This window comes from Trachymyrmex cornetzi, unplaced genomic scaffold, assembly GCF_001594075.2.
Source record: "Trachymyrmex cornetzi isolate Tcor2-1 unplaced genomic scaffold, Tcor1.1 scaffold579, whole genome shotgun sequence".
NCBI lineage: Eukaryota > Metazoa > Arthropoda > Insecta > Hymenoptera > Formicidae > Trachymyrmex > Trachymyrmex cornetzi.
Genome location: NW_017299892.1, coordinates 2,197,541 through 2,211,677, shown reverse-complemented (window position 1 = coordinate 2,211,677; position 14,137 = coordinate 2,197,541). Strand labels below are relative to the sequence as shown.

Here is a 14,137-nt window from a genome sequence, read left to right as displayed (position 1 = left end):
ACCCGACGACGTGTTCCATTTACGGTATGCAGCTTTCGAGGTGAGTTACGCCTTCTCTGCCATTTGAGTAATTTCTCAAATATATTTATCACATCGTTATCGCATTTTATTTTTCTCACAAAAATAATACAATATTTATTAAGTTGAACGGCGCAGATATATTTAATTACCAGTTATTTCTGAGAAAATTAATGTAACGTGCTAAGCTGTAATAGCAATAGATCGTTAATTAATTCTAGTTACGAGATATCTACATCGAAGAATACTCGAGGGAAATTTAAGCAGTAAAATAAGAAAAGGTTTTCATCAGCAGCTTGCTGTATCGTAACTTTCATATATTTATTATAGTGTAAGGAAATCTTCACAAGAAATATATATAAAAAGAGATATAAAATAATACAAAAAATACAGACATAAAGATGTTCAAATAGACATTAAAATAAATATTTGAAAAATACGTTCTAATAAAAAAGGATTTGTAATTTTTATGAATTAAGTCGTTATTTTGTAATCGGCAAACATTCGTTAAGAATTCCGTGATGGTAGGAACCGGAAACTGTTGGAATTTAGAACGATAAAGAAATAATTCGTGGAAGGCATTGCTGCTACTTGCACGTAATACAGAAGAGGCTGATCTGACCCTGGCGCAACCAACGTCTCTTCGCAAGACTCGGAAAGTATATAGTGTGGCTGTAATGTTACAAGCACAGAGAGATAAGAGACCGTGAGACTGTGGACCGAGACTGGAGCAATAAAGTTAGTCGCGTATAACGACCGAGATGTGAAGAGCATGGCTCACGTCCCCTGTTGTTTTCGTCATTCGCGATATTTTAATGTAACCGGTGATTCGTTATTGCCAAACATTTTTCGGTCATCTCCACTTAACGATATTTTTACATATAAATAAAAAAATTTTTTTAAGACACTAAATAAATAAAAATTATATAAATTAAATTAATTACATTGGAGAATTGCGTTTTTCAAAAAGTAATCATATTAATTTTGTTTCGCACGTTACTTTTTCTTTTTTTTTTTAATTCTAGCCGAGTCTTACATCACACAGGAATGACATCACGTACGAGGGACACGAAGCGCACCGTTAACGATATGCCTTTGGGATACTTAGTTGTGATCTAAGGAGAACAATGGCGTCGTTGTATTCAGACGAGAGGGTCACCGCTTCCGCGCCTTCATCCATTTATACGTTTCAGTTAAAGTCCCCGAGGGACATCGCCCTTCGCCCGTTTCTTGGTTCGCGTAGGCAGCACGATCCTTTGGATCCCGTACCACCGAGTCCATGCCACTTTCCTACCTCCCGAACGCCAGGGACCAACGAAACTAATAAGTAAGGGCAGAGGAATGGGATGGAGGACGGTGCGCTGGCGAGAAGACGTACATTCGAAGCGACATGGATATATGTACGCGACGTGCGGATATACATGACCGTTCATATGTACGCAATGCCGTTGGTAACCTTAACCCCGCGAATTAATATTCCATATGTGCCGCACGTACGAGGCTTCGCGGATTACCAATGGCGTGTCCGCGCGGGGAAACGTCCTGGACCCTCCGGAAACACCAGGCAAGGACAAAGAGACCAGGACGAGTTTCACCACAGGATCTATTTCATTCGTCAATCAGACAATACCAGATCCTAGCTCTCCGCCTACCATGGAGAATAAGATTCTATAAAGCGGATCAGGGCGATTCTAACATTAGGGGAATGTGCTGCAAACAACTGGTTTCATACATTAACGGAAATACTTGTGACACCACTTTGAATTCGTATCTTTGTGTAGAATGAAATATGAATAACGAATGTTCAATAAAAATTTTCAAAAATTTGATCGTGTTACGAATGGCTGCGAAATCGTATTGTATCAAGCATGCAATCGTTATTTTTTAGTTTGTTCTGATTGAACCGCGATAGCGTTACACTTTCCAAGTTGTTGACAAAATACAATCCTACTGCTCAAATAAATTGTAATAACGTAATAAGTTTTTCTCTTTTTATGTTGGACATTTTTTAAAAATTATTTCTGACATTGTATTATTTGTGACTTCTTTTTTTACCTTAAAATAGTATTTTAGGGTATAAAACGATCATTTTCGAGACGAAAGGTGCGCGATACAAAGCAAAATGGTACGATACACCAAATACAAACGGATTGCAAGAAAAATGGGTGATCGGCAAATAGGAAGAGAGCCTAGGGGACCGTGACGCATAAACCGATACGGTTATTTCCGAATATCCGCAGCCATACGCGACCACTCGATGCCTCCATTTCAATGTTCCACCCTTGCAAGCGTAAAAGTGGTGAAAATTCGACGAAATGTATAGGGATGGAAATTTAGAAGACAGAAACAGAAGCTGTCATCCTCATGTGCCGAAATTAACTATTAAAATGTAAGTTTTTGCAAGTAAAAAAATTAATTTGGTGATTCTTTGCACTATCTCATCTTTTTTTCTTGTTTTCATGTTTTGATAAGATAATTAAGTCGAACAATTATACAAAACTCAAATAAGATACCTACGCTTTATGTGGTGCCTACGAAAGCTCCTATAAATTTGAGCAGAAAAGTAAGGCTGCGTCTACTTTGGATATGATAATATTCCACTGATTATTAAAGATAACAAGGTGAAATAATAATGAGAAAAATTAAAACATTATCGTATCTCTATTTCTTTCATCATGAATATACATCCATATAGTCTACATTCTACATAATCTATATCATTCATCGAGATTTAAGTCTATTAAAATTATCCCAGTTTCATCCATCTCTGCAAAATGTTTTTTTTTTAAATACTTCATACGTGAAATGGTTTAAACGGATTATACGTATGGCGATAAAGAAAGTAACAATAAAATGGTAAGAATTTTATTACAGGAATAAAAGAAGCATTTATAATTACAGGAATAAAATAAGCATCTATAATTTACTATATGTTTTTATTTCGTTTGTAATATCATAGATAGCTTACGAATATAATTCTACATCAAGTTTTGAAAATGGATACATTTACATTCATTGTCAATGAATTACCACCTCACTCGCCATCATCATCGTTATCATCATCGTCGTCAATCTCGTCACCAGCTCTCGTCGTACGGTATAATACTAATCATTAATAGTCAAAAGACATGAGACTTCATTATTCCGTTACTCTTATTACTTAACGTGGTTGGTAGGTAAGTATTGAAGGACAGCTACGCTCGCTTATCGTTACATTATTACGTTAATTGGGTATCATCGATACGTTAAGACCCGCGGATTCATTCGTCTTAATTAATTTTCTCTTGCGGCTCTTCATTCATTGGGCGATGTTAATGTTATGGTGGTGTTTAATATTTACATCGAGAATTGTTGAAGTAATGTACGGCTTTCCATCCATTCGATAGACGCAAAATTAAAAGATTAAATTCTGCATCTAGATTATTTCAATAAGTATGAGAGAATATAAGCGAAAAAGGTTCGAGTTAAATTAGAATTAATAATTAAGTTTTCTTACTTATGGAGTTTCGCAATACTATCGCGTGACATCACGAAAGAAAGAGACTGCGCTAAATAGGCTTTAACTTTGAGCAAAGAAATTGCAGAATCTCGGAAATGAATATTTTTGTTATTCAATTTCCATCGATATTGATAATAAAAATGTGCACAGGCCCGGTCTTGTTGCTTTCGTTGTACAAAGTACAATATCGGCATCACATTTAAACAATAAACAACATTTAACCAAACAATCGGGGCAAAACAAGTGTCCGTTAGACATAACTTGAAGAATTTATGTCAACAACTTCGAGAAATTGTTCTTCAATCAAAGCATTCGGTAATAGGGAACGCAACGAAATATCGCGACACATATATTTGCGTAAACTTTTCACGTACAGCTTCCAACAAAAAATAAGATCTTTGCTCTGTCCAGACAAACAATGAAGAGCATTTTGCATTGGATGTCTCCAAGTTTCACCAAGTTGTAACAAGCGCAAAAAAGAGAAAACTATATTATATATGCGAAACGCGCTGTCATAAGGAAAATTATTAAAAAAGCTGCCACAACAAAAAAAAATAACATTTAATGTGTATATAAAACTGATTAGCTTATCACTTTACGGAATCAGTTGTGAGCAACGTCAACGGCAAACAATTACCAAAAATAACAACAAAGACAATCAACACATTCTTGCGAACAGAAACATTTTAAATATGTTCAACATTGTTTGATGTTATTTAGATCCCAAATAGCAATCAGTTTAACAGTTAATTTTTGCATACTCACAGTCGATTCCAACCTCAAGTGTCCAGATTTGTGTTCACGCTAGCCGGACACACGTTAAACTAGTACACACAGGTCGAATGGACAAATGCAATAAGTATAATACAACCAGTTGCGCGAAGGACGAGATTGTTCCGTACCAATCATCAGCGTTCTGTTGCCAAACAAGAAGACTAGAATTAGTTTCTCTTTTCGGCATTCGCGAGATATTTAAACAAAGTCGTTAGCTTAGAAAATGCGGTACGCAACGGCATCATCATCTTCGAGTACAGAATATTAAAAATCTACATAATATATCTATATAAAAAAATACACATCGAAACAATAGAGAAGATAAGCAAATATTCACACTACGCTATCATTAAAAAAATTCGTCAGTACCTTTCTTTTCACATTAACAAAAACAAATATACGAAAAAAAATACGTAAAATAAACAGCTCATAAATAAACAATGATATCTATAGATAAAGAAAATATAACAAACAATTTTTTTTCTCATATCAATCTTACGTTCCGCCAGACGGATTCGGCTATTTGTTTCATAAATATCTTTTCTTTTTCTTCTTTTTAACCAATACGCGGCGCTTATCGCGAAGAGAATGGAACAGGTATAATTAATTTCAATTTTGCCAATAGATTCACATTTGCTTAAAATAATACGATGTGATTTATGCTGAATATTTCATGCTCTCGGTCTCCTCACACATACACGCGCACATACGTTCTTTCTTTCTCTCTTTCTCTCACCTTGTTCAATCATTACTTTCGCACCTATGTCTACATGCAATCCTTTTTATTCAAACAAAATCTCTTCCACTACTCATACGCGCACATTAAATGTTACTACATCGTTTAACCAATGTTTGAGCCACACTCTAGTGTTCGTTCTATACTTATTAATTCGGATAAGAGAAGTCCTCGCGCGGGGGTTGGGAAATGGAAATTGGAGGGGGTTTGCTTCAATAAATATTTTTGCTTTAACGTCGAAGAACCGGCCGTGGGCCACGCGAATTCAAGAAAGACGTGTATGCGAGTTTGGCAAGTCGGGCAATGTTGTACTACTAACATATTATGTGTTTCCTTTTTTAACGTTTCAGTAACTATACTAATCGGTACTATCGATTCGATATAGTACACATCTACGATAATGATAAGATTAGAGCGAGTATATAAATGACAGAGAGGTAGAAGCGGAAGGGAAAAGGGAAAAGGAGGAGGGTAGATTTGAAGGAATACGGAGAAAAGAGAAGGGGATGGGGAAGCATTATGAACGTTATATGATATGATTATGCGTCAGTTATTTGGAATAATATTCTATAATCATATAGAGTTGCTGCAGCTAGCTTAGATATAAGCCAAGAGAAAGCTTCATATGTGGACGGCGCCCGCACAATTTTTACTCTAAAATTTCCGCCTTCTCTCTCTCTCTCTCTCTCTCTCTCTCTCTCTCTCTCTCTCTCTCTCTCTACATTCTTCCGATCCATGCGAAAGATTCGAGAAGGGATCTCGTTGATTAGGATACATCAGATGCAGTCTAATTCGCGTTAATTTAAAAAATCACGAATTAAATCGATAACAGTATATTTTCTAAGAGTATCTCTTACATAGCTGTGATGCCAATTTCCAAACAAGTTAAATGTTTTTGTTTTAAAATTACTCGTATACCCATTGTAAAATTATTAAGTCAGCACTTACAACGCTCGTAAAAATTCCGCCAACAATTGTTTATTGAAATTTCCTGAAACTTTTCCTCAAATAAAGTAATGCAATCACACGCGACTCATTAACGTTGTTAAGATTTTTGATTTCAAGTCTTTTTGGAAGAGAAATGCGTAATGGCGTAAGAAAAATCACTGATCCTCATCGTCGATCCATTTCTCAAGTCCAACACTATGGTCGATATCTGACGTATCCGCGCAAAAATCGACGCGACTCGATGCCATCCCTTTTATTCGCCATACACCGCCTCGCTAGAATTAAGGACTTAATGTATATCGTAAATAGAAACTAACACGGCCGCCATAAATCTCATCGCCCCATACTGTACAAATTCTTCGGACTAAGTTTAATAATAATTATTATTACGCATTACGTATATCTCTAATTTGTCGGACGTATCGGCGCCGCCATCGTCGCAGTACTTGCTGCTGCCATGTCACTTAATAATTAATGGTGTCTGTAGCAATAACATCAAAACATAACTAAGCAATAATAATTCATATTTAATAATAATAATAATAATAATAATATAATAAAACTAATACTCCGCAGTCCGCCATGTAAATTCGAAACTACATGGTGGACCTGACAGGTCAATTTTTAAAACAAAATAAAAATAATAATTAATAGTGATGATGATGATAATGATAATAATAATAATAATATTATAATAATAGTTCGTAAATAGAGTCATGTGTCTATAAAACTTTTCTACAAATAGATACACCGATTTTCGGGGCTAACCGCGTCACGTGCGTCTCTCATTTTTCGATTCCACGATATTATTTCTTTTTTTTTGTTCCGTATACAATGAGCCGGAGTTTAGGCGCGATCGTATTTCTTCGTTTTTTGGCATTCCGACAGAACAACCGAAAGATCCTTGGGCTACGGCCACAAAATATACAATAATTACGTTGTGTACTCTTAACACGATAACAGATACGTGGAGCGGAACCAATATACAAATATGTGTTCTGTTGTTCCATAATGTTTTTGCATATTTATATGCGTAAATCGAGCACAAGCACGAAATATGGCTCGAAATGTAATGGTCATATTGATGTACAACAAAAAAATGTATTTCTGGTCAAGAATCCTTTCGCTCAAAAACATTTGTCCCCTTATTTGAATGAAAATATTTAAAAAATTAAAATGCAACTTTTATAACTGTAGATTAAACATTTCGCAAAATTATTCAAATACTTTTGTGACCTACTAAACACATTGTAGATAAAAATAAAAAATGGACCAAACTTCATCGATTTAATATGTCACTTTATCTAAACTTGTAAATTTAATTAAATAAATTCATTAATAGTTATATTAATCGTAAATGACTATTATCTCCGACGTACATCGTATCATTATTATGAATCATACCATTACATTTGCCTTAAGAAGCTGTATTATTTTCTGGAATTGGAATAATAGTTTAAAGTATATTTCGTGAATATTTTAATCAGCTACGTTGAGGGCTTATTACATCCGTAAATACGACCATATTTCTGCGAGTGCTCTCGAGACCTTATTGAAACCTAATTTCTGCAAAAACTGTTTAATCTTACACACGCATATATTATGTTCTACTTCATTCTTTTTCATTTTGCACATTACATGTTAAAACACTATTACGATTACGGTATGTAAGTAGGTACTTCGCTATGTGAGGAGATACGTGAGTACATCGTACGTGCGGACTCATACGCGCAGCTTAATCATTACATTACGTATGGGAATATTATTTATAGCATTATTTTTTTTTTTAGTTTAGGTAAAATTAGCGGTAGAGTATTAATACGAATACGTTTTTTCTTCCATTTATTTAGGTATGCTTTTTTGCTTTGATTACGGACGTCTATTTGGAGCTGCTCACCGTTATTATGCTATTTTCAATTACATTAACAAGATATTTTTCTCCTCAGTTTACGTACTTGTTTAAATGTATCCTAAGATTTTTTACCGCATCAGAAAAAAATTCTACTTTGATGCGAGATACAATAAATTTTCATTTTCTTTTGTCCATATATATATATAATATATACTTATTATTTTTAATAATATATATAATATGGTATTGTGTACAATATGATTTTACGTCATTAGAGTTATTAGGCGATCCATGCCATATTTAGGTCTTGATCTTAATCTAAAGATAGGTGAGTATTGCCAGAGATTCTACGTATATCCTATTTTATAAATATATACATATATTAATAAAATTTAATCTAAAGATGTATACTCTCTTGAAAAAGACGGGCTGAATTTTCAATTCGTAAAGTGAGATTTCACTTTGAAAAATTTTCAATTTTTAAGAGTGACATTTCAATCTTCAGAGTAAGATTCAATCTATAAGTTTTAGAGAGTATGTGTACATGTATATAAATCTTTAGATTAAAATCTTATTCTTTAAACAAACAATAATAAATATAATATTTTTTATTCTTCTTTATAATAATTCTAAAATCAACGAAAAATGAACACATTGTATTGCTCAGCATTAAACAACATGTTTATTTTCGATTTTATAGTTATTATATTAAGAATAGCGTTATATATACTTTAAATAAAATTTGATCAAGACTTTTATGATAAGAAATCAAGACCTATGCATCGATCGCACTAATATAGAGGAGAAAAAAATAATTAGGTAATAATTTATATATCTCGGTTATTTCTTTCAGGTTTATCTTCTCCTTTTTTCACGAACTCTAAGTAAGTAATACCAACAACGGGTTCTATATCTATGGAAAAGTCTACCCTGACACCAAATTACGTATTTAATGTACTAAGAATGAGATACTCGTCCGGTAATGTGGTTCGTGTTTCTCGTACATATATACGAGCGTGTATCCATGTGTAGCTTATTTTTTCCCTCGTTTGTCGCTCGTTTTCATTCAAATTAGTGTGTACTCGCGAGCACTTATGTCTATAATTTCCAATATACGATTGAAAAGAATAATTACAAAATGCACAAATTATAATTTTTAACTAATTTCGATCGAGCGTTATAAAAATTACGGTGTAGAAATTATGTCATAAAATTTTGCATGTAAAACATTTTATCCCAACTTTAGGTTAAATGATCAAATTTTCTTAAAATGATAAATAGATTAATCGTATGTTATGTGTACTTGTGTATATGTAATTTTTGCTTGTGTATCGAAACGGCAGGATAATCGAGACAATTACTTTGTCAGAATCTTGACAAAATGTGGTTGCCAAGGATATTGTACAGTTATTTACCATCTATATCACGCTTTCAAGAAATAACGTTCAGAAAGATATATTCTTGAGAAAACCAATGTTTATATACTCACGGCACGTTACCTCGTTCTTCAATGTCTGAATATCATTTATGTCTTTCCATTATAACATTTATATTTCTTAAAATTCTTCGACAAAATTCGCGAATTCAACGACATTTTATTGCTCACGATAGGATACTACTTTTACTCTCACATTGGTAAAAAAATAAATACCCTAAATTTTTATTGTGTCTAAAATAATTTACTATATTATTAACGAAAAATTTTATTTCTTGCGATTTATCTGAATTGACGTATCGGAATGTTTGAAAAACATAAATATGTTTCTCTTATATGTTTTTCTTGTATCCGTGAGTATAAGTTTTTTGTGCGAAACCGAGCGTACCCAAAGAGCTGTTTTCAAGAAAACGTTTTTTTATAGCGCATATATCATATTACATATGCTTTACTATATAATTTGTATAAAATCAGATTTTTATCTTCAAGCAAGGTACAATTTTCTTTATAAAACCCATATGTAGATAAAACTTAACTAACCTATTTGTATCCGATGAATAATTAAAAATTTCAATGTATATAAAATCGGCATAGGTATTATTTAGCTAATTTGTTTAAAAAGTGTACGCGCAAATATTGAATTTTTTTCACTGAAAGAAGCGACGTAGGGAACAATTTAATCGTGTACGCCCGCTGCTTATAATTGTAGACCGATATCTAGAAGAAGTATCGCAGTTATTGGAAGTCCGCAATCGCGCGAGAAACACATTCGTTGTTTCAACGAAAACATCGTGAATTTTACGCCTTTTCTAATTTTGCTTAGTGATCGTACGAAGGAAGTATTCGTGTGACGTTGAAGATAAAACATTTCAACGTCAAAAATGATGAAATCATTTTCGCAAAATCGCGTCACCGTTTTTCCTTCGGAACGATGATGCATCCTACAAGATCTAGCTAATCAACGAAAATTCGTACATGCAAGTTAAGTGATTAATCGAAGATTAGCTAAATTCTTATTTTGTTCGCTTGGTTTCTTACAATTGGATGCCGGTTTGTTTATAGAGATTTGATTTATTTCCCTTTTTAAGGTTTCGATCAATTAATCGAAATGTCGTCGTTAACAATCCTGTCGGCCCATATGACCATTAATCCTTCAGTTTCAGCCCATTTAACTAGTCTACTCACCGCCTCGATGTAATTATTGGCTCCTCATGGCAGTATCGCGCCAATTCGTACGTTCATCGCTTGATAATCGCGATGGCTCATTGTGTAGCACCCGATTAACAATATACATTATACGTTCTAGGAATCAGTCACAGGCTGAGCCCCGTGCGAGGCAGTTTCGTATGTCGCCCTTCAGGAGCTAGCCAAGTAAGTACGTAGCTGGGGTGGGGTGCGTTCATTTTCTTATGTTTCGAGTTTTTAGTTTTTACTATCGTAACATCTACTTATTTTTCTTTCTTGCTTAAAAAAAAAAAAACAAAAGAAAGAACCGACTCAGCAAGGCATTCGTCGTACCTTTATTTTGGTCGCCCAGAGAAGATCGCGCTCTGTGTATCTTCCAGGCTTCCTAAATCCTCGCTATCTTCCCCTCTTGATAAAAAAAAAAAAAAAAAAAAAAAAAACACACCGATGACTGGATCCGCTAAAGTCTTCTACTTGAGAGCCAGCAGCTCACTGACTCGAGGAAGATCGCAAAAATCTTTGCATCAGATGTTTCGTACCTGTTTCTCGCGTGCGAAGATGAGAGGAAGAGAACTCAGGATCTTCTACGTGATCGACCTTACCAACTACTTCGCTTCGGAGTCTTCGTCCAGGCCGCTCCAGTCTCTTGTGTCTTCCTTAAAAGAAAGAGAGTCGGCTCAGTAAGGTATCCTATGTGGGTACCTTACTGACTGCCTTCAGAAGATCGCTTTGCGTTTTTTCCAGGCCGCTTACGTGATGCTGCTGCTGATGCTGAAGAGCGGCGCTCTGCTGCTCCTGCTGTAACTTGGCCTGTTTCTCCGCCTGCTGTTTCTTCATCATATCTTGCTCCTCACGCTCGCGTCTGGCTTGTTCGTTGATCTCTTTGACGGCCCTCAACTCCTTTTTCAGTTTCATTCGCCGATTTTGGAACCAGATTTTGATCTGTCGTTCCGTCAGGCAGAGTGCATGCGCGATCTCTATTCGTCGTCGTCGCGTCAGATAGTGATTAAAGTGAAATTCTTTTTCTAATTCCAACGTTTGGAACCGTGTATATGTTTGCCGACCTCTGCGCCTCGGACAGCCATTCGGACCTGAAAATGTTAAGAAATCTAATTTTTGAGACCAATCGATAGTCTCTAGACTCCTCTTCTTAGATAAATTGTAATCTTAATGTGCAACAAATTTATTTAGATTAAAATTAAAAAATGTTCAAAATTATTTTTAATCTAAAAGCGTTTTTTTTTTGCATTTCTAAAATAATAAAATATGTTAATAAATTGAAAAATATAAATATATATTAATATATATTAAAAGAAGACAATATAAATATATATATTCCATATATTTCTGTAATAAAGAATTGTATCGTAGACATCTTTGATTAATTCTTTTATTAATTTTTTATGTGTGAAGCGTGATCTCACCAACAATAATAATTTCAAGTAAAGATATTCTCTTTCTTGTTTCTGACTGATAATCTCAGATGCTCTTTACACCCCATCACAAATCTTAACTCTCTCTCCAAAAAGAAAAAAATGTTCTTTCAACCTGCCGCTTATTGCGAGGGTTAAAACATGTAAAAAAGGATGAATAAAAATAGAAAGTTCCCAGGAAGCTCTCACGAAAGTTACAACGAACCCTTTCTAGTGTTACTTCACTCGTTTAACTTTCTCCAAGAATTTATGTCATAAACAAAGATACGGGCGACTTTAAATTTTTTACGGGTTTCAAAGATACGAATCGAAACAGGTAAAAAAGTCGATGAACAGGTAAAAAAAAGTTTGCGCGACGTTGTGGGATTTATTTGAAAACTTCAGTTTCTACGAGTTGGCTATAATTAAATAACAGTAATAATAATTAAAATCGAATGTAAAATAATCAGGGAATTATAAATAAAAGCTAGTGAGGCAAATTTAACTGTGATAGTTACATATAAATGGTCCCTTTACACTGTAATGTCATTGCTGAATTTCGAATATATTTTCGTAATCAATTCAAAGGTAACTTTACTTTCAGTTGTCGCCACGAGCGAGGCGCATTTCTTTTCTGAAGATCGCTAAGAAACCGGTTCTTTAGTGTGCAAAGAGTGGACAGCCATAATACCATCATTCGCGGAGCGACGCTGAGTGGCTATATTATTGCCTCGTGATGAAGCAAATGCGTGCTACTGACCAATAAAAGATAGCAAGATTTTTCTTTCCGATTATTTTACGAGAGTACGAAGATTGTATCAAGATGATAAAAAAGTGAGAAAATTAATTATTATATTGCTTGGAAATATCGAAGGGATGAGTTACAACAATTAGCCACAGATGCATTGAAAGTAACATACATGTATATATGTATATGTAAAAATATATATGTATAAATATAAATGAAAGCATTTCAGTTTTTATTTAATAACCATATAAAATAGAAATTTTTTATCAAAATTGCGATTTAATGAGCAAGATTTTAGGATCGGAATTAAAGAACGATAAAAAAATGATATGAAATTACATTTTGATAATCGTTAGCCCTGAACTTGCTGGATCGTAATCGAGAAGAATGTAGATACTACTTTGAAATATATCACATTCATTCTCATAAATAAATAAAACTAAAGCATGATCATATTTCGTAGGAGACAGTAATGCTATTTATGAGGCTTAGTAAGCGATCGCAATTTACACTCAAGTTATGGTAATAGCCATGTAGTCGTGATTTGCTTACATCTTACGGAATAGCATGTCGAGAAATCGGATTAACAAATAGCAAAGGGGACATTACCCTATGACAGATTTAAGCGAGAGGCACCGTATTTTCTTTCGTCATAACGATACTCGTGCTATATAGTGAACGGGAGCTCGAATGACACGCACGTGCGCAATTCTCGATGCAGGATGACCCATCAAATACGTATCGCTTTGGGCCGCGCGAGCAGAAAACTCTTGGAGAATGCAGAGAATGCTGATATTGAATTCAGCATGGCCGTTCTCGCCAATGCGGTCCACAAGCTCGCGGCGGTTGTACGCGTGTACCTGAATCAGCGACCACACTCACGAATTCCGTTTTTTATGCACGTGTGGTAGGACCAGCCGTGTCTGTATTGGTGCGAATCAACACCGTTTTTAGCGCGGTCGTGTGCGTTCAGTTTGGCACACGTACGTTCGTGGCAGCCACGGGGTGGTTACCGAAGCCCGAAGGGTGGGACATAGGTTACCTTGGCAACCCAGAGGGGAGACCATTCCATCCTCCTGGCGGCATATCACGCAGGAGCAAGCCTAGCACAGCAACCAGAAAACTCTTGGTTGCATCCTCTCTACCGACTCTAGAAGAGCCCGTCGATCTTGGAAGACGGGTGAACTTGATTGCGCCCACTCCATTCGCCATAAATATGGCCTATCGGCGAAGTGCTGGTGTGCGAGTATTATCAATAATTTCGATAGGGAAAACTAATGCCGCAGTGCCAGAATTATCCAACGAGAATAAAGTTGCGCGCCGAGCTGGAGGCTTACCAGAAGCATGAAATAAGACATTCGTTTGATAAAAATAAATAAAGATACTTTTCTAAAATAAAAATGCAAAACATTTTTGAAGAACTTAATGTAAACGACAGTTAATGCAATTAATAATTTTCTTTACGTACATAAAATTTAAATATATAAATTTTACGTATATAAAATGGTCGATGCTTCTTTTTATGTTCCA

General features: G+C 34.9%; 1 protein-coding gene across 5 annotated transcripts in view; it reads right to left on the bottom strand.

The window, feature by feature from the left end:
• The window catches only part of LOC108766314 (homeobox protein abdominal-A homolog), a 139,672-nt gene that overhangs the window by 103,568 nt on the left and 21,967 nt on the right, over positions 1–14,137 (bottom strand). Inside the window, exons 3-5 of one of the 5 annotated variants that reach the window (XR_001940366.1) lie at positions 11,201–11,538; positions 10,781–11,103; positions 6,224–6,250 (exon numbers count right to left, since the gene is read on the bottom strand). Coding sequence is in view for 2 of the 5 variants with exons in the window: in XM_018515508.1 (XP_018371010.1) it covers positions 11,138–11,538 (401 nt within the window). In the remaining 3 variants the exon portion in view is untranslated. Of the gene's footprint in view, positions 1–6,223; positions 6,251–10,288; positions 11,104–11,137; positions 11,539–14,137 lie in introns of those variants that run through there. The other 4 variants (XR_001940364.1, XR_001940365.1, XM_018515509.1 and 1 more) reach the window with 4 other exon arrangements.